General features: G+C 26.9%; 3 protein-coding genes and 2 non-coding genes across 7 annotated transcripts; 1 reads left to right on the top strand and 4 right to left on the bottom strand.

The window, feature by feature from the left end:
* The first annotated feature begins 456 nt into the window (after positions 1-456).
* CycH (cyclin H) lies at positions 457-2,803 on the top strand. Of its 2 annotated transcripts, none has more exons than XM_015321634.2 (7): positions 457-702; positions 1,044-1,268; positions 1,354-1,527; positions 1,601-1,826; positions 1,896-2,007; positions 2,077-2,183; positions 2,582-2,803. In XM_015321634.2, the coding sequence occupies exons 1-7, from the start codon at positions 586-588 to the stop codon at positions 2,587-2,589; spliced, it is 969 nt and encodes a 322-aa protein (XP_015177120.1). In that variant the 5' UTR covers positions 457-585; the 3' UTR covers positions 2,590-2,803. The 2 variants fall into 2 exon arrangements, with proteins under 2 accessions (XP_015177120.1, XP_015177119.1); XM_015321633.2 differs by having other exon boundaries at positions 2,077-2,234.
* Positions 2,577-12,374, bottom strand: LOC107066680 (uncharacterized). The gene is made up of 5 exons (XM_089176748.1): positions 12,142-12,374; positions 11,179-11,301; positions 6,002-6,228; positions 2,867-3,003; positions 2,577-2,790 (listed from the first exon to the last, which is right to left on the bottom strand). The coding sequence occupies exons 1-5, from the start codon at positions 12,311-12,313 to the stop codon at positions 2,577-2,579; spliced, it is 873 nt and encodes a 290-aa protein (XP_089032874.1). The 5' UTR covers positions 12,314-12,374.
* On the bottom strand, positions 3,055-3,127 carry TRNAM-CAU (transfer RNA methionine (anticodon CAU)). Its single transcript has one exon. It is a non-coding gene; the product is annotated as a tRNA-Met (tRNA).
* On the bottom strand, positions 3,247-3,319 carry TRNAM-CAU (transfer RNA methionine (anticodon CAU)). The gene has a single exon. It is a non-coding gene; the product is annotated as a tRNA-Met (tRNA).
* Positions 12,375-15,724: 3,350 nt separating the features above from the next.
* LOC107066697 (UBX domain-containing protein 4) lies at positions 15,725-19,185 on the bottom strand. 2 transcript variants are annotated; one of them, XM_015321573.2, is made up of 7 exons: positions 18,815-19,185; positions 18,542-18,676; positions 17,863-18,281; positions 17,510-17,782; positions 17,125-17,433; positions 16,804-17,048; positions 15,725-16,663 (listed from the first exon to the last, which is right to left on the bottom strand). In XM_015321573.2, exons 1-7 carry the CDS (start codon positions 18,894-18,896, stop codon positions 16,549-16,551), a joined length of 1,578 nt encoding a protein of 525 aa, XP_015177059.2. In that variant the 5' UTR covers positions 18,897-19,185; the 3' UTR covers positions 15,725-16,548. The 2 variants fall into 2 exon arrangements, with proteins under 2 accessions (XP_015177059.2, XP_015177058.2); XM_015321572.2 differs by having other exon boundaries at positions 15,725-16,675; positions 18,815-19,183.
* Between the last annotated feature and the right edge of the window lie 3 nt (positions 19,186-19,188).

Raw genomic sequence — 19,188 nt, 5'->3', positions numbered from 1 at the left:
CTTTTTCTCTCTTCCTGTCGCCGATCTTGTTTATTACCGTTGCGTAGGCGGCCAGTTTGCCAGAAAACATCGTATTCGTTCATCCTTCCTAATCCTTTTCTCTTCTTTTTTACCAACTATTATTTAACATTAGTATTTTTAAATTATTCATTGATATTTATTGCTTTTTCTTTGATATTTTTACTTGATTATTGTTTAATCATTAACTGCATGTTTTAAGATTAACTATCAAAAGTTTGATGATTAATTTTATTTTTTAAGGTTATATAAAATATTGTTGGCAATTAAACAAATGAAATTTAAAAAAAGAAAATACTTTTATCGTTTAACAATATAGGTTATTATTATTATTTAAAACAATTTAATTTGTATAAATTTGAAATACAGGTATCGATTATATCGATTTGTTGAATGTCCGTGACAATTATCAGTGCTGCCCTCTAGGCGTATATTCGTGGAAATACATAGTACTCTTCGAGCCAGCACGTGTAATACCTGTCGGCGACGTCAATTATTTTTATACATTTTTATTTAATTTCATTGGAATTTATTTTGTTCTTCTTTTGTTTCGTTTAATATAAGAAAATGTTTCCTCAAAGTTCGCAAAAAAGATTTTGGATGTTTAAAGATGAAAATGAATTAAATGCTTTAAGAGAAAAAACAAATGCAGAGTTCATCAATAAACATGGTGCCAATATGACTGTAAGTTTTAATTATTTTCTTAAAAATATAGTATTATATATTAATTAAGATTATTCATATTGTATTATCTATCGTTTCTAACCTCATTGTAAAATCCTAACCTTACTTATTTCCATAATACAAATTTAGGGAGTATATTTTAGTAATAAAAATAAATTAATGTTCAAATCGTTAATTTCAAATGTCATCGTTGTATACCTAAATATAAACGAATAATTTGACATTTAAATTCAGTAATAATAATAATGTCATGTTTACAGTTGACTCTGTCGGTAAAACAGAATACAGAAGTACTTTTAATATTAACATTTTTATTTAATTTTTTTTTTTTTTTTACAAAGCCACAGGAAAGAGAAGCACATTTTCTCTCAGACAATGAAGAACGTACATTACTTAGATTTTATGAATTACAACTGCGTGATTTCTGTCGTCGTTTTACACCACCAATGCCCAAAGCTACAGTTGCTACTGCGCTGCATTACTTCAAGAGATTTTATTTGAGAAACAGTGTAATGGATTATCATCCAAAGGAGATATTGGTAACATGCGTGTACTTAGCTTGTAAAGTAATTATCATTTTATACCATAGTAAAATTAGAATTAGACTATAATTAATACATATACAGTGTTATGTATTTGTCATTTTTACAGGTAGAAGAATTTAACGTATCAATATCTCAATTTGTTGCTAATATTAAAGGCGACAGAGAGAAAGCATCAGATATTATTCTTAACAATGAATTGTTACTTATGCAACAATTGAATTATAATTTAACAATTCACAATCCGTTCAGGCCAGTTGAAGGATTAATGATCGATATTAAGGTGTATTGATTGTTCATCACTGATAATAATTTATAGATGTATTTGCTAACATGTTATGATGTATTCCGTATAGACTCGATATACTTCGTTAGATAATCCAGAGAAATTGAGGCCACACATTGATGAATTCTTAGAAAGAGTTTTCTTAACGGACAGTGTTTTAATTTATGCACCAAGCCAAGTTGCTTTAGCTGCAACTTTGCATGCAGCGTCCAGAGCATCAGCAAATTTAGACAATTATGTTACTGATATATTATTTTCAAGTGAACAATTAGGAGGCATAATAGAAGCAGTTAGAAGTAAGTTATAAAATAATCAATAATATGTCATCGAATAAAGTAACATATTGTTACATGTAAATATTGCAGAAATAAGGTCAATGGCTAAATGTGTGGAACCACCTTCACGTGATGTTGTAAGAGCGATAGAAAAGAAATTAGACAAATGTAGAAATCAAGAAAATAATCCTGACAGTGAAATGTGAGTAATGCATTTTCAAACATTGACATTTGTGAAAATATGTTCTTGTATAAAATACTTTCTTTACAGATACAAGCAAAGAATGCAAGAAATGTTGCTAGAAGAGGATCTACAAGATGATGAAAAATATGCCAAAATTATACAGGATCAAGCGGCTCATGATGAAAAAACTTTAGGTGTTAATAAACTCTTATCTTCTCCATCCGCTTTATGAAATAACTCTTTGTGTTGGTATTCATCATTAGTAATACTTATAGGAATATTAAGTTACAAATATTTCTATAAATATTTTAAAATGTCTAACAATTAGATACCTACACACATTCGGATTTGGACTAAAGATTTAAAAAAAAAAAAGTATTCTATTTTTTTTTTGTACTTATGCATATATTCTAATTATTGTAATTAGATTATTTTTATTTATTTTTTTTATATTCATATTTTCTTAATATAAATGCAATTATAAAAAGATAACACGGTGATATTGAATTTTTCTAATGAACAATTTCTGTACACACTATCACACACACATATTTAACCTCTTCAATATAATAATTAATAAATTTAACTTAAGGTTCCTGATGCCTAAAATCTAATCTCTGAGTAAGATGATGCGTGGGATGACTTAGAGGAATATTATGAAAAATCGTAGATTGTTGTCCAGTTTGTAAATTACTGGGTAATGGTTGTACGATTGGCAAAGCTGGTGGTAAAGGCATTGGCGTCAAATGTTGGGGAAAAAATGTAGCACTTGGTTGAGATTGTGTTGGATAATTAAAAAACCTGTAAACAAAAATATTCATTCATTTTTATTTTGCATTAGATTTCCTTAGATTTATTTATTCAAAATTTCATTTACCATAAACGATCTCCAACAAAAATTGGCCTAGGTGCAGGTATACCCAAACTCGAGTAATATTGTTGAGCCAATAATTCTACGTCGTTGGTATATTTTCTCTTCCACTTGGTTCGCCTATTTTGAAACCATATTTTAATCTGTAAAGAAAATAAAAAATTTTTTGACTTAATGTAAATGTGAAAAAAAAATGCCCCGGGTGAGGATCGAACTCACGACCTTAAGATTATGAGACTTACGCGCTACCTACTGCGCTACCGAGGCGGGTGAAAGCGAGGGTCGAATGGTTCATTTTATTTTCGTCAGATAAGACCTAATAGTAAAACTTAGAAAATCTTTGGCTTACCCCACTGGTAGTAAAGGGTAGCAAAAGAAAAAAAATTTGCCCCGGGTGAGGATCGAACTCACGACCTTAAGATTATGAGACTTACGCGCTGCCTACTGCGCTACCGAGGCTTCTTTGTGAGCTTCTCCACGTTCATTTGATTAGATCAATTGTATTAATAATATAATTTGTTATTAAAAATAACGTTCATAGAGTTCATCATTCAAGTAATCATCAGTTTAAAATACTTCAAATGTTAATAATTATGAACTATTTTATTTATATTCATCTAATGAGATGAGTTTTATATAAAAAAAGGTTCAAAATAATTGAGCTTTGTTTTATATATAACTAAGTGTCCCGGGCATGACATTAAACTGCGTCCACAGGCCAAGAAATGGTCTTCTTTCAATCAAATGCAAATAGCATTTTTGGAAAGTAGATAAGGGTGAAAATTTAAGACACTCCTATTCCTTTAGAGTTAGATGATGAATGAATGAAGAAAACAAAAAGAAATCATCACATCTTTTGAATATCTCAAATATATCAGGAGTTATAAAATTTATGATGAAATCTACACTAAAGGGTTTAAGTTGCTTATGAACTTTTACAGATATGAGAGATTAATTGAAAAAAAAAGGTTGTATATCAATTTTAGGATTATTAACCAAAGAAAGTTACATATTTAAAATATTGGGGTTGATCGTTGTTTGATATTTATGAAACTAACATAAAAGAATGTTCAATAACAAAGGAAGTATTTCAAGAAACTTAAAGCTTAGTTACTTTGTGTGAAAAACTATAAAATGTAAAACAACAACAACCACACCTCCCAAAAAACGTATATATTAAACTATGTAAAATTATAATCAAAGACACTGTTTTAACCAAAGAAAGTTACATAATTAAATATTAGGGTTGATTGATTTTGATTTCTTTTTTCAAATAAATTTGATTTACAACCTATACAAAAATATTTATGAAACTTAACATAAAAGAATATTCAATAACAAAGGAAGTATTTCAAGAAACTTGAAACTTAATCAATGGTTGCTTTGTGTAAAAAAATATGAAATATAAAACACAACAGTAACAACCCTTCAGAAAAAATATATATTTAACTATGTAAAATTATAATCAAAGACACTGTTAGGAAGTATAAGTAATGTAAAACAAGATTAAAAAGAAAATTGATGAAAAAAAAAAAAAAGAAGAAAAACATGAGGATAATTTCCCTCATGAAGAAATCTTTAGAAGTAGCAGTCCGTTTAAAACGTGACATTCGGTTGGTAATATATCCTAATTAAAAAATCGACGCCTCTCCGGTCCGTCGCCTCGGATGGCTCATAGCATCCGTCGGTTTGCTGTGTAAGATTCTTACTTGAAGAAAAGGCTAAGAAACGATGGAACGTTCTATGTAACATCGTGCTTGCAAGAGAAAGATAAAGTAAAAGCAAGAGATCAAGAAATACATAAAGAGTAAGAGAGTAAGATGAAGAAGAAGAAGGGGCAACACAACTCGGTGCTGGCTCGTTAACTCTGAGAAATATTGTGACAGTTACGTCCGCGGTACGACACGTCTCCTTCTTCTTCTTCTTCATCTTCTTCTTCTTCTTCTTCTTCTTCCCTCTGATCCGTCGTCTGATCGTCTTCCCCCTTTTCTCCTGATCCTCCGGATAATTATCCGTCCCGTTCTAGATCTCTTGCATGAATATTTCGACCTCTTTCAAAAACAATTATCGAGTCACCGGATATTTTGTTTCAGATACTTTCTTTTACGTTTGCAACACTTTCTTATTTAATTATTATTTTTAAGGGATCATCGTAAAGCAATTAATTTTATTTTCTAATTAGTATTATTAGCAAATATATGATCAACATAATGAACAATGAACATTGTGGATAATTGTTTACCAAGTTTTAGATTTAACGTAGGATAATTTGGACATCTTATTTGGGGGGAGGGGTTTACAATTTTTAAATGATTTTTGTTTCAAATTTATTTTCAATATTTTTGAAAATAAATGATCGATATTTTGAATATTATTGGGTTGGCAAGGAAGTAATTTTAGCTTGCACCAATAGATAGCATTATGTTTGTTTCGATATTCTTTTGTTAATGTTAGAATTTTGTTCTTTTAAAGTTGGTAGTTGACACTTTTAGGTTACTATAGAAACAAATTCCGTGTAATTTTGAAAATAAATGTACAAATAAACAATTGAGTTTTGTTTTACACTAGAAAACCGAAATTACTTTCTTCCCAACCCAATAATTATCGGAATATTTTTAAACAAAAAATAAGATTTTATTTGATATTTTTTTGTTATTAAAATCACGAGATTTTAAACTCTTTAGTCTAAGGACTTTCATCAAAGAATATTACTTTCTAAGAAATGAAGAAAAAAGATTTAAAAAAGGTTCACTCTCTCTTCGTTAGATGAATGAAAGGAAGAAGGGTGGATAAGTGCTAATTGGTCTTAAAGGGCAATCCTCCCTCTTGGCGCCATTCTATCGGCGCCTAAACACATATGGTCCGTGACTAAAACTACTAACTAATAATTTAGAGTCAAGTTGATTCCCTTAGAAAAAAATCTGGATGTGCATGCAAGTTAAACTATTTCAGGTGACGTACTTTGAGGAAGTTGGTGGAGACATTATTGCGATTTATTGGTTAGAATATCCTGTCTCTGTAAATTTGGTAATTTTTAATCTACTTTTTTTCTCAAAATTTATCTTCAACTCACACCTTGCTACACATGTTATACATATTTTCTTATGAGAACTAAAAAAGATAAAAAAGGACAACATTTACCTGAGTTTCGGTTAATTTCAAAGTCTTGCTAAGTTGCAACCTCTTCGCAACGCTTAGATACTTGTTCCTTTCAAATTCAGCTTCTAATGACTTTATTTGTGCAGCTGTAAAAGCAGTACGTGGTCTTTTTTTCCTCTCATCGTCGCTAATCGCGTTGGCAGTTCTTTCTTGAATTTCTCTTTCTACACCTGTCGTAGAATTGGCTCCGCTGCTACTTGTACACGCTTCTGTAAACAAATTAACACGATCAATCAATGAATTTCTAATCAAATAATCAATATTCGAATTATTATGAAATATTTTGATAAATGTTGATAAATTGAAGAAAAAAGTAGGTGGGTAGAGAGGTTAGGAGTTTGAGGGTTGGGTTGGAAGTGGGTGTTTGCAGTTCATCGTTAATCTTTCCAATTAACTACCCTAAAATTGCCTTACCCTCATTAATCTTGAAACTTTATATCCCACAAACTTGTTTATATTTATACTTATCCGAAGTGTTACAAGACGGTGGTACAAGACAAGTCTCACGGTTTAACCATGAGGAATGTCTTCCAAGTTCTCTTTTAGTATTCTGGTAACAAGTCTGTGAGATCTTAAACGGTGAGGATCATCTTCTAATTATCTGCCCATTCGTCATCCAAAGTAAAACCGTCTTTTATGTATTCCAATAGTTTTACACATCTCGTGTTAATATTCCTGTTATTTATATACAATATTTGTTTATAATTTTTAAATAATAGACACATTGATAATGAAAATTGATAATAAATATTTGTTTTTGTAATTTGTTGTTGAATTGTAATTGCAACATTGTGTGCATCTGTTAATGGGAGATATAATTTTTAAAGATTTGTTTTTAAAATAAGATTTAAGTCATTTTGTAATGCTTATAATTTTTTCTTTAGGTAATAGAGTCTTTGAAGAATGAGAAATTTTATTTGATATTGCAAAATGATTGATAAATAAAACAGGAAAAAATAATAATCAATTACAAGTACTTTCCTTATCTTAATGTGAAGAAATATACTTTCTAAAGATTTTAAAAAATATTATTTATAATTTTGTTAGGTAATAGACTTCTTAATTAAACAGATTAAATTGTTTAAAAGTACTAACAGATAATAAATTAAATAATAAATATTTGTCAGTAAAATATTAAAGGATTCTATGAGAAAACACGTGCCCACATTTCTTAAATTATTTATAATTTTATTATAGTTAGGTTAAAAACAAATAAATGAAATCAAAATTAGATCGGTTGCTTTAGAGATGGGTAATAAATATTTCGTTAGAAAGAAAAGGAAAGAAAAATCAGTAGAAAAAAATCGTAGTTAACGTTAACCGGGTACTAATTGTCAGATGGGGGGACGTAATTGTCGCGTTTCTCGCATGTTTCTCGAGAACTTCGAACTCAGGCATGTTGTAGAAACTGGACGGAGTCATTCCGCGGCTAAAATCGTACCCGTGTCTTTGATTCGCTTGAAAGTTCGTACGAAATTGCATTCGTACTCTGTGTATATGTGTGAAAGTATCAAATCACATTTCTACCTCTCTTATACGTTTGTATATATACATTTCATGTATATATGAATGTATACATATGTGTGAGTGTATGTGTGTGTGTGATATCAGAGAAGAAGTACTTTCTCTAGTGTATAAGAGGAGAAAGAAACACGTTTGGCTCATTTGTCGTCAAGTTTCTGACTCGGTTGCATTGACGAACGAGCTCTAAGAAGAAGAAGATGAAGAAAAGGAGGAGGAAGTAAGAAAAGGGTTGTGTCGAGGGGACCAAACTGAGATGAGATAAACGGCTGCAAAAAGATACTCTTAAGACTAACGAAAGAAATCTTAGAGAGAAAAAAAAAAGTATAAAAAGTATAAAAGACTTGAAGAAGAACGTCGCGGAAATAGAACACCACGCCCTCTAGTTTACCTAATTGCTGTGAGCCACGGTGAACTTGTCTTCTAATTATTTGGTGATGAATGACATTAGAATCTTGAAAAGAGAAAAGATACGCAATAAAAGTTTTGCCTAATTTTCGATTCGTGAAGACAACGTATGGTATGGTTAATTAATTTCATAAAATATCGATTAACGTTGTATTTTGACTTCGCGTATATGTTTGTTTTAAATAAACAAAAAAAAAACGTATCGTTAATTATTCATCCGTTAAACGTTCGTTTAACATTTTTAATTAATCGTAGGAAACGTTCAAACACACGCGTATCGATATTTAATTAAATAATATCATAAATTTTCATTTCTTTTCTATTTTGATTTATAAATCCTTGATAACGTTGAATTCCATTATTAATTGACGATCATCGCAAACATAAAAATTCGTTCGATACGTTTATATTTTTAATAATAAAATAATAATATATAATAATATAAAATACGTTTATACATCTAATAATAAGAAAGATTTAAAATAAAAAAATAATACAAAATTTTAATTTTATTTAATATTAAATTCTATTTTAAAAGAAAAAATATTAAATTTATTTTAATAAAAAATTAAAAAAAGAAAAAATATAAATTGTTAATTATATTTTTCAATGTGACATTTTCGTTTCTTTATTTATCTTTTTCTCAAATGAAAAAAATATTTAATTTAATAACCATAACTACAAAAGAAATGAGAAAAAAATTTATTTGCGATATTGGAATATATTTTGTTGGTTTAAAATAAAAAATAATATGGAAATTAATTTTTTGGGCAAGCATGAAAGGGGAATAGTTATTCTCTCTTCTCGTTTCTTCAAGTTGTTCTCGTTTAAGATTTACGTATCACGTTGACGGCTTTGTGGTTGAACGTCGACGTCCCACATATCTCAGTCCGAAGCTCATGGCGCAAACGAGAATTGTCCTTTCCTTAGATCTCGAATTTATTGTGCCGAGCATTACGCCATGTAAATCACGAGAAACGGCACAATTCGGGTAGAAATTAGTCGACTTTAAAGTTTCTCGTATGAATATGCTACCAAGAGGAGGGTCTTGATACTAAACCATCTTATTAATTATACTTTAAACGTTTAACCATAATCCTTTGTCATTTTATTACCAACTAAAATTACATTGAAAACATTCGACCAATTATTTTTTTATTTTTTTCAGAATATGTTTTATTTCAAATATAATTTGTATAATTGGTTCAATACTGTTTGCCAATTCCATCTCGATTGATTGTGAAATATTTTTTTTTTAAATAAACTGTTTCTTTTTATCTTGATAGAATTAAAATATTTTCTAAAAATAAAATAGTATTCGTTATAATATTTTTTTTCTTTCAATAGGATTGGAGTTTTATTTGCAACCAATATGGCTAACCTAAAAATTCACGAATACTCGTAGGATTTTTGTATATCCGTGTAAAGTATTAAATCTAATACTTTTGACATTTTGTTCTTCAAATATTCCATGACAAATATTTAAACAATCTTATAATTATATATAAAATAAAGTTGTTTCAATGATAGAATTCGAATTTAATTTGCAACCAATATGGCTAACCTAAAGATTCACGAATACTCGTAGGATTTTTGTATATACGTGTGAAGTATTGAATCTAATACTTTTGTCATTTTGTTCTTCAAATATTTCATGAAAAATATTTAAACAATCTTATCATAATTATATTTAAAATAAAGTTGTTGCAATAATAGAATTCGAATTTAATTTGCAACCAATATGGCTGACTTAAAAGAATTCATAGTTACTCGTCTGATTCTTATGTGTGTACATGTAAAATTATTGAATTTTAAACTTCTAAAAATTCTATGAAAAATTCTTTTTACATTTACATATTTTCTATAAAAAAAAAAAAAAAAAATGTTTTCTTTCATCGTTAGAATTCGAATTGAATTTGCAACCAATATGGCTGACTTAAAAGAATTCACAGTTACTCGTCTGATTTTTGTGTGTGTAGTATAAAATTATTGAATTTTAAACTTCCAAAAATTCTATGAAAAATTTTGTTTACATTTACATGCTTTCTAAAAATTTAATTTCCATTCATCGATAGAATTCGAATTGAATTTGCACCCCAATATGGCTATCATGAGAATTCATTGGTACTCTTCAATATATTTATTTATTTATTTATTTTGTCTTTTTGTGGATAAGTGTGTGTAAGGTATTGAAGTAGTATAGTTGCATTTCCATGGCAGAATTAGCAGGAGACAGATAAATAGTGGACGAGAAGTAGGAACATTGAGTGGGCGTGGAGCCCACAGGAAGTAATGGATCAAACTCGTGAAACCATGTTCCTTCTTACTAACCTTACGTATTCGTTACTAGAAGAACGATAACTTTGAATTTAGTATCAATTACTTGGTCACCTAAGTTAATTGAGATGTTTTAAGTAACATCCACCATTTTCAAAACATTCAATGATAGTTTATTTCTTATTATTCAAAATAAAACGAAATATAATTATTATTCATTTGCAAAATATATTTAAATGTTAATTCAACATTTTTGTTTGAACAAAATAATAATTATATCGAGCATAAAATTATAATCATTTAAGTATAATCAAAAAAAAAAAAAAAAACAAAACAAAAAAAGAAAAAACAAAGAAGTGAATAATAATTAAATGCCATTTAAAAAACTGATGATGAATTTTAAATCGATAAAGGTATATTTTCAGATAATACTGATAAGATAATAATTTTGAATATCGATTTAAACAATTTATTCAATTTGTTTAATTAAATGCTTGGCCTTTCTTTTTTCTTCTTACTTTTTTTCTTTTTTTTTTTTTTGTGTGAAAAAACTCAAACGCATGCACACACGTACTCAAAGCAGATTTTGCTTTTTCTTTTCTATATTTAATGTTCTTCATTTACTGAATTATAAATGTTATAAATTATTATCTTTTCATCATCATCTTTTCTCAATATGTCTTCATTACATCGCTGATTTAACAAGGTAGACACAAGTGTTTACCATCTGCGTATACATTAATTTCCTACTTGTTTCGAAAAGATTTTATTAGCCAAATAACATGACGTCAAATATATAAAACGAATATTTAAAACATCATATCAAAATTAATGAGAAATCAAAACTAGTGAAACACCTTTTAAAAAAAGAAAAAAAATAAAATGCAAAATATTGATAATTATAATTTGTAATAATCATTGTTTAATATTTAAAATAACAATTGGATACGTACCATAACACATTTCTGGTTCAGGTGAAGTAGAACAAACCATATCAGTATCATCAAGTTCAATTTCTTCCGCCATTGAAACCGACGAGTCGGGGCTTACCAATATTTTGGTTTCTGAATCATTTGCTGTTAATTCAAATATTTAAATAGTTTAAACAATTGTAATGTTTGATTTTTTTAATGGAACCTAATATTTATTAGACTTAATATTATTGATATTATTAAAAATATGAAATAAAAGTAATAATAAAATGTTGATTTGTGTGTAAATCGTTTGTTGTTAATTAAAAAAAAATTATAAAATAATTTAAATTTATTAACATCTATATTAATATATAACAAAATTATATATTAATTTATTATGTATATATATAAAATAATGTAAAATATATATTTATATAATTTTAATAATTAATAATTTATATAAATAATATAAATAATAAAATAAAATAATATAAAACAATATAAATATATATTATATATTAATATTATTATTATATTATTAATATATAATAATATATACAATTATATATATACATATATATATATATATATGAAATATATAAAATATTTAATATTATTTTAAATATCAAATATTAATAAATAACAACGTGTGTTTAATATATTGTTGTTTTTCTAAATAAATAATTATTAATAACAAATTTATATTTTTTTAATAACAAATATACTTGCATTAAAAAATTATTAATTATTAAAAGTAATTACAGTTACACGACGATATTTAAAATATTAAATACAGGATAGTAAAAAAAGAAAAAGAAGAATACGATATTTTAAAAGGGCTTAAGTTTTGTATCAAAATAAACATAAAATTATTATTAATATTAACAAAGATTATTCAAAGACACATCAAAAATGTATTTGACATTTTATACACCCTCTTGAGAAAAAGCAAAATATTAATATACTTTAATTATATTGAATAATTTTATTTATTATACTTACAATTGCAAACACGTAAAGAAAACTGTGCCCTTTGCAATAAATTATTGTCATCGTTAATTGGTTTCACAATAGGTGCAAGTAATCTTTCAATACTAAAAGAAACTTTCGAAAGATCAACAGCATTACTTCCAGTTTTCGAAGTTTCCGAACTAATCGTACGTTCTTCCGACATAATGAATAAACAAAATCATTTATCGTACATTTAAAATCATTTCATCTGACATTGACATCTGATCATGTCAATAGCAATTTCATTTAATTCAAATACATATCACTTAAATCTTCATAATCACACGTAAAACACTGTACTCAAATATTAACACTAAAACATCATCAACATTTCTTCATTAATTTAAATAACACACAAAAATAAATGAAAAAAAAAAACAAATTAAAAATTGTATAAAATAATTTATATAATATTTATTAAAATATAATAAATTCAATATAAATGTTGAATGAAATAAACCAAAAAAAAAAAAAGAAAAATGTAATATCGAATGTAAATTGAATCATCGATGATCGCGTCGTGATGATTCGTTCGTGAGATTAGACTCGACAGAAACGACTGTTTGTCGAGATAGTTCGAGGTGTGTAGAGGATAATATTTTTTTTTTTTTATCTTCTTCTTCTTCTTTCTTTTGATTTTTTTCTCTTTTTTTTTTTTTTTAGTCATTCTCTTTCTCTTTCTCTTTCTTGGCGACCAAGAAGTAGTCAAATTCTTCGGCGGTTCTCCAAGGCGGTGTCAAAAAGCCACGTGCTCACAACGTCATCTTAAGATTAACCAATAGCAAGTTAACTTGGGCGTAACTTGGCAAGACACGTGGGTTTATTCCAAAAAGAGAACAAGAAAATAAAAGAAAGAGTAAGAGAGTGAGAGGTAGTTTTAATGATCTCGTAGAATACGACGGTAGTAGAATCCACTAAACGGTGGTAATGAGCCGAACATAAATTTCTGTCAACTATTATACACCCGAGAAGGTCGTTTAATCAAATTTTAAAGGATCGATTTATTACTTCATTGTTTTATTACAATTTACAATTTTGATTTACGTTTCAATCAAAAAAAAAAAAAAAATATATATATATCAATTATCTTCATAAATTTCAATGCACGTTCACTTTCTTTTTATAAATTACAATATATTTCACTTTTATATTATCATTAATTATATAAATATGTATTTAAATTAAATTAATTTAAAATATTTTAATATTCATTCATTGTCAGTCGAAATTTCATATTACTTTCTTTTCTTTTAATCAAAGTTATTGAGATATCAACCAGTAAGGGTTGTTAAAACACCCAACCATTACAAAGTAGTAGTCAACATTGTAAATATTATAGTACAATAAAGTAAATATTATATAAAATAGTATAGTAAATCTAAATATATAGTATAGTAAATGTAAATAAATTCAAATTAAATTTAGTATTTTTATTATATTATTTATAATTCAAATAATTTTCAATTTAAAATCAAAATAACTTATATTACAAAAATATTTTACTTTATAAAATATCTCGAAGTATTTCATTTAAATTAATAATAAATAAATTCATCATAGATCATTATTATTATTATTAAAAATATTTTAAACAAAAGTTGTATAACATCAATTACACCATATTACAATTTACATATAAATGAATAAATTATTTGAACAATTTTCAGTATAACATAAAAACAATCTGCTCTATTTAACTTTAAACATTTCTTAAAAGTTTCTTTTTGTTTATTGAACCCCAAAAATGTATCAAAAATATTTTTTAAATATTTCACATTTTATTATGAAGATATTTAGATTTGAAAACATTTGTTCAAATAACTTAGGAATCACACCTTGTTGAATTATCCTTGTATTTTATGAACATGCAATGCATTTAATTTTATGTTAAAAGTCTTTACCTCTTCCCTTTCTTCTCACCCTCTACACATACACACATACACAAACCAATTTCCATTCGTTTAATCTTCGAATTTGAAATTCTTGCAAATCGGTTTATAGTACGAGTAATAGAATAAATCAGTCAAAAAATAAAATGTATTATTAGCTTGAATATCTCTTGTTGTTGATATGCATGATTCGTATTAAATAGTAGCATGCAAGTGAGTCAATTTATGAACCTACCAGCTGTACGATAAAGTACCATTTTAACGACATTTGTAGAAATAGGATTCTATAATTTTGTCTCTTACTATTGCGAACTATAAAAGAAAAGAAAATAATAAAAATAATATGAAGAAATTGATACAATCAAAATAATATTCATTAGTATATACGAGATGATAATTATCATGAAAATGAATCTAATTGTTAATCATTTGACATATCAAATTACTACCAAATAATTTACACATGTTATACAATAATTATGATATTTACAGCAATAAACTTTCGAGTTCCTAATGCTAATAATAATATACAATAATTATGTTTCTAATTATAGATATATTTATATACTTAAATTTGTTAAGTTTGTTTTATTATAAAAAAGAAAAATACTAATAATAATAAAGCAATTAAAATACGTGAACACAAGGTGGGGGATGATAGGAAAAATTGTAAACTTTAAAACAATTGTTTAATTGTAATTATCAATTATTTTTGTTTATTTGTTTTCTTTTTCTCTTTTTAGTTAAGTTATTTCATGAAACGTGGTAGTATCTCGTAGAAATGGTGGGTGTGTGTCTGAAAATATCACGTTACACTTAGAACAGCCGAAGTTATGTCTAATTCTGGAAGAAAGTTGAGCCCCACAATTAGAAACTTGATTCATATTGAAATTTGTTTAATTTAACGCATCATTTCATTTTTTCAATCACGATCAAGAGTGCTTCCACTTAAATCATTCCCTTCATTAGGATTACATTTGTCTTATTTTTTAATAAAATTCATTTTAAATACTCAATCAGTATTTAGACACACACACAAAAAATACTTCATAATATACAAGATAAGATTCGTTTATTGAACACTCATCTACAATATTACAATAATTAAATACATTGAAATAAAAATTAACATTCGACAAAGATAATAAGATATTACAGATATATTTATTATAGTCGGTAAGATAAATTGACAGATAAAAATGGTTTTTGCCATTAATTTGCATTTATTTAAGTTAATTATATATTTGTAAACATATATATATATATATATACTTATACATATACATATGCATATACATAAATATATATACATATATGTATTACTTTGAAAATTTATTACAATAGATTATATTATCATATAGTATAATCGTTTCTACTCATATATAGTAATTATAGTAGTAGATATAATTACTATATTAAAAAAAACATTGAAAATAGAAGAGATAACGTTATAAGAGTACGTAAATATAGTACTTTTTACAGTTTAATTAGCAAGATTTGTTACTTTCTTTTTTTTCTTTCTTTAAATTTTTTCATTTCTAACATATGTTCTCGTATACGTGAGCACAAATGAATGTTAGTGTGATTTATCACTAATAGTAAAAGTAATCAATCAGGGTGTGATGATTGCACCAAAATGGAAAATAAAAAAAAAAGAAGAAAAAAGAAACGATGAGAAAAATGGATAACACCAATAGTCAAAATTTATTATTTAGCACCAGTTATAGAAATTGATTATGCGCAAACTACATATGTATACATACATATATATATATGGATAATCTATTAATTAATTAGTTCTAAAACCATCTCGACAATATCTGCGAAATAATCCGTTCGCTATTTTTGGTCCTTATATCATCCTTTGATTGTTTACATACACATTCTTCATTTTTCATATTTAATATAGTAGACTTTCATATACCATATATAATTAGGCCGAAATGTTGTTCTTTAGTATAACGATACAAAGCTAAATACATATATATATGCACATGTATATATACACGTATATATATATGTATATATATGTATATATAGAATCAAAAATAGAACGAAATAGATAACAAAACTTAACATTTAAATATGCACATGTTCTTTTTCCGCATAATTCTTGCTCTAATGGAGATATTAAATGTATTTCATATATAAACTTTATTTTCATTCGCATATATTAATCTTTTGCGCGTTTTGATACCATTTGAATATAATTCTTTTTTGATAAAAAAAAAAAAATAATAACATTTATATACTTATATATTTATATATATATATATTATATGGATATGGATATACATATAAATATAAATATATAAATAAATAAACATATGTTATATAAGAAATATATATAATACTTACTGATGACCGTATTAAAATCTAGATACTCATTAAAAATGAAGTCGAAAGAGTCATTTAACAAATTGTTAATAATAATAATAATAATAATAATAATAGTAGTAATAGTTATAGGTAGTACACTTGGCGCATTGTAATTTTAATTCTAAATCATTCACATTTGTTGCGTCGAATTGCCATTCCAAGTATTATTTTCATCATTATCATCTCCATCAGTATGTAGTCTGTGTATATTACCTTGAGCTCTGATCGTTGCACCATTTAAATTGCTAAAATTTCGTCTAAATTGAATTAATCCCCGACCCCACCCATAAAAAAAAAGAAGAAAAAGAAAACAATAATAATAATATAAGTTATTAGATAAAGGATTTTCTAAAAAGAAATGTTGTTAAGAAAATATTAAACCTACCCTGTTGATCGAGCTATATGTTGTAAGTTTGGAAAAGTTGATTCCTCATTGGTGTTAGAAACATTCGAGGTATTAGCAGAGTCTTCGTTATTTGAATCTGTATTGCCATTTAATGTCCCATTAAAATATCCCATCAAATAATTGTATATGCCAATTACAGGAGCAAATAGAGACCACATGAAACGCGAAAAGAAACCAACATCTTGAGCCGATGTTACAGATGTTGTATTTGCTTTCGTATTATTCTGAAAAATATAAAACAGATATTTTAGTAAAAATGATATTTTTAATTCTACAATATTTTACTTATATGATATTTACAGTTTTTAACGGTAGAATTAAAATCACTGCTCCTGGAACCAATTCCAATTCTAAGAGAGTTTTCTTATCGTCCTCTTCGTTTAAATTTCTTCTAGGAAATGAAGTTGACATGACAAATTGACGGAAAGGTAAGTCAATATTTTCAGTAACATAAGTGCGTAAAACACTTAAAGTATCTGATGGTGAAAATGGTGCCATGTGAGGATTACCGGATGGTAATCTGAATTGAATTCTGGTAACAGTAGCATCAGTTACCCAAGCTGGTCGTGGATTTGATTGTTCTGCAGGTGCTGGTGATGATTGTTTAGGCTAACATTGTAAACAATTATTATAATTATATAATATGTGTGTTAGATAATATATAGATTTATATAAACGTACTTACTTGCAAAGCTAATTCCTTTTGTTTTCGTTCAAGTTTATCTTGAGCTATTTGTAATCTTACTTTTTCTCTGGCAGCATTTTCAGCTGCTTTTTCCTTCCTTCTTTCTTCTTGAGCTTTTTTCACTTGCCAATCTTGTTGCATTTGTTTCATCTTTTGTATTTCTCGTCCCAACTTACGACGTTCCAATTCTCTTTCCTTAAGTTTCTTTTCTTCCTCTTCTTGCCTCTGCTTTTTCTGTGCTTCTATCAATTGTCTAGCTCTATCTAACTTTTCCTGGTATTGTTCAATTAACAATTGATTATATTTTGTTTTTTATTTAAATAAAAAAATAATAGTAAAATTAAATTATATACCTGCATCGTTAAATCCGTATCACTTTCTTCCTTAGTTTCGTTACTGGTAGTTGGTACATCTGTTTCTTTTACATCTGTTTCCTTTACATCCGTAGATGCATTTTCTTCTGGTTTATTTTCAACCTCTGTCTTTGTAACAGTTTCTGTCAATTTTTCTGGTACATCTTCCTTTTCTGTAACTTTTTCTGTATCAGCAGTTACTTCACTGGTAGAAGTATCCGGTGTGTTAGTCAAATCTGAAGATTTTTTTTCTGATTCAATTAAATCAGATGAACTATTTGAACAATTCTTTCCAGATTTAATTAAAACAGATTCAATTTTGGATATAAGCTCAGTTGTAGTAGTACTACCAACTACAATTTCAAGTGGTATACCATTGACACCGATAAAGAATAAAGATGGTACTGGAACAAGGTGATCTGTCGTTACAATGTTTAAGGACAAATATTAAAAGATAAACAGCCTTGTTGAAAAAATTAGTTTCCATTTGATATAAAGCTGCAATGTATACAGTTAGTACTTGGATCGGTGACTAATTTAGAACACTGTGTACTATTGATTTCAAAGAGTTATGTAAAGGCTGCACAAAAGTATTGTCAAGGTCTGTAAAACCTTTAAACGAGAAAGCTATTAAGACAATGATAATCAAAAGTTAGATTAACAATGAATCAAAGGATACAAATCTGTGCAAAAAATCTGTATTGTTCGCTACCACTTTCTAATCTAACAGCAACAAAATTTTCATTATCAAAACATTTTGAAACTTCGGTAGCATTTAATACTTGTAAAAACTGAGCCGAGGCATCATCTTTTCCTATAAAAATAATTATATAAATGAGAATGAGATATAATTAGTTATACATATATATGTATATAAAAATAATCTTGATGACTATGAAATTTATTTAAATTTCTGTTAACATAACCTATAAATAAGAAGTAACATATTCACCTTCGACGAAAACAACGAAAATTGCTTTGGTTGTTTTGGATTTATGTACAGCAAGATGTATACTTTCTTCGAACCACTTCATTGTGCAAAATGAATATATTCAATTCGACTAATTTTACGATTTTTAATATATTTTTATATGCGCCTGAGAAGATTAGTTTGAACGAGGAGAACGTAGTGGGAAAAAAAATTTGGTTACTGTAAAATACTAGAAATTTTCTCCTAAGGTTAATATATTTCAAGATACAAACGAACTTTAAATGTGTCCTTTTTTCTTATATACGCACACACACATAGAAATATTTACGCATATTAAAGGTATCAAGGACTACGTGACATTTATTTAATTATTGAATATATTTGTAAAGTTACTA

Source organism: Polistes dominula, unplaced genomic scaffold (genome assembly GCF_049000335.1).
Source record: "Polistes dominula isolate Pdom_NZ unplaced genomic scaffold, Pdom_raw_medaka contig_32, whole genome shotgun sequence".
NCBI lineage: Eukaryota > Metazoa > Arthropoda > Insecta > Hymenoptera > Vespidae > Polistes > Polistes dominula.
Note: the sequence above shows the minus strand (reverse complement) of the source record. Positions and strands in the feature narration are given on the sequence as shown.

Coding starts and splice junctions, on each gene's coding strand:
- CycH (XM_015321633.2), top strand. CDS start 586: ATGTTTCCTCAAAGTTCGCAAAAAAGATTTTGGATGTTTAAAGATGAA. Junction 1,528..1,600: donor GATTAATGATCGATATTAAG/GTGTATTGATTG, acceptor TATTCCGTATAG/ACTCGATATACTTCGTTAGA. Junction 1,827..1,895: donor CATAATAGAAGCAGTTAGAA/GTAAGTTATAAA, acceptor TAAATATTGCAG/AAATAAGGTCAATGGCTAAA.
- LOC107066680 (XM_089176748.1), bottom strand. CDS start 12,313: ATGTCGGAAGAACGTACGATTAGTTCGGAAACTTCGAAAACTGGAAGT. Junction 11,302..12,141: donor TTCTTTACGTGTTTGCAATT/GTAAGTATAATA, acceptor TTGAATTAACAG/CAAATGATTCAGAAACCAAA. Junction 2,791..2,866: donor TTTGTTGGAGATCGTTTATG/GTAAATGAAATT, acceptor TTTTGTTTACAG/GTTTTTTAATTATCCAACAC.
- LOC107066697 (XM_015321572.2), bottom strand. CDS start 18,896: ATGAAGTGGTTCGAAGAAAGTATACATCTTGCTGTACATAAATCCAAA. Junction 17,783..17,862: donor ATACGGATTTAACGATGCAG/GTATATAATTTA, acceptor GAACAATACCAG/GAAAAGTTAGATAGAGCTAG. Junction 17,434..17,509: donor AAAAGGAATTAGCTTTGCAA/GTAAGTACGTTT, acceptor TTACAATGTTAG/CCTAAACAATCATCACCAGC.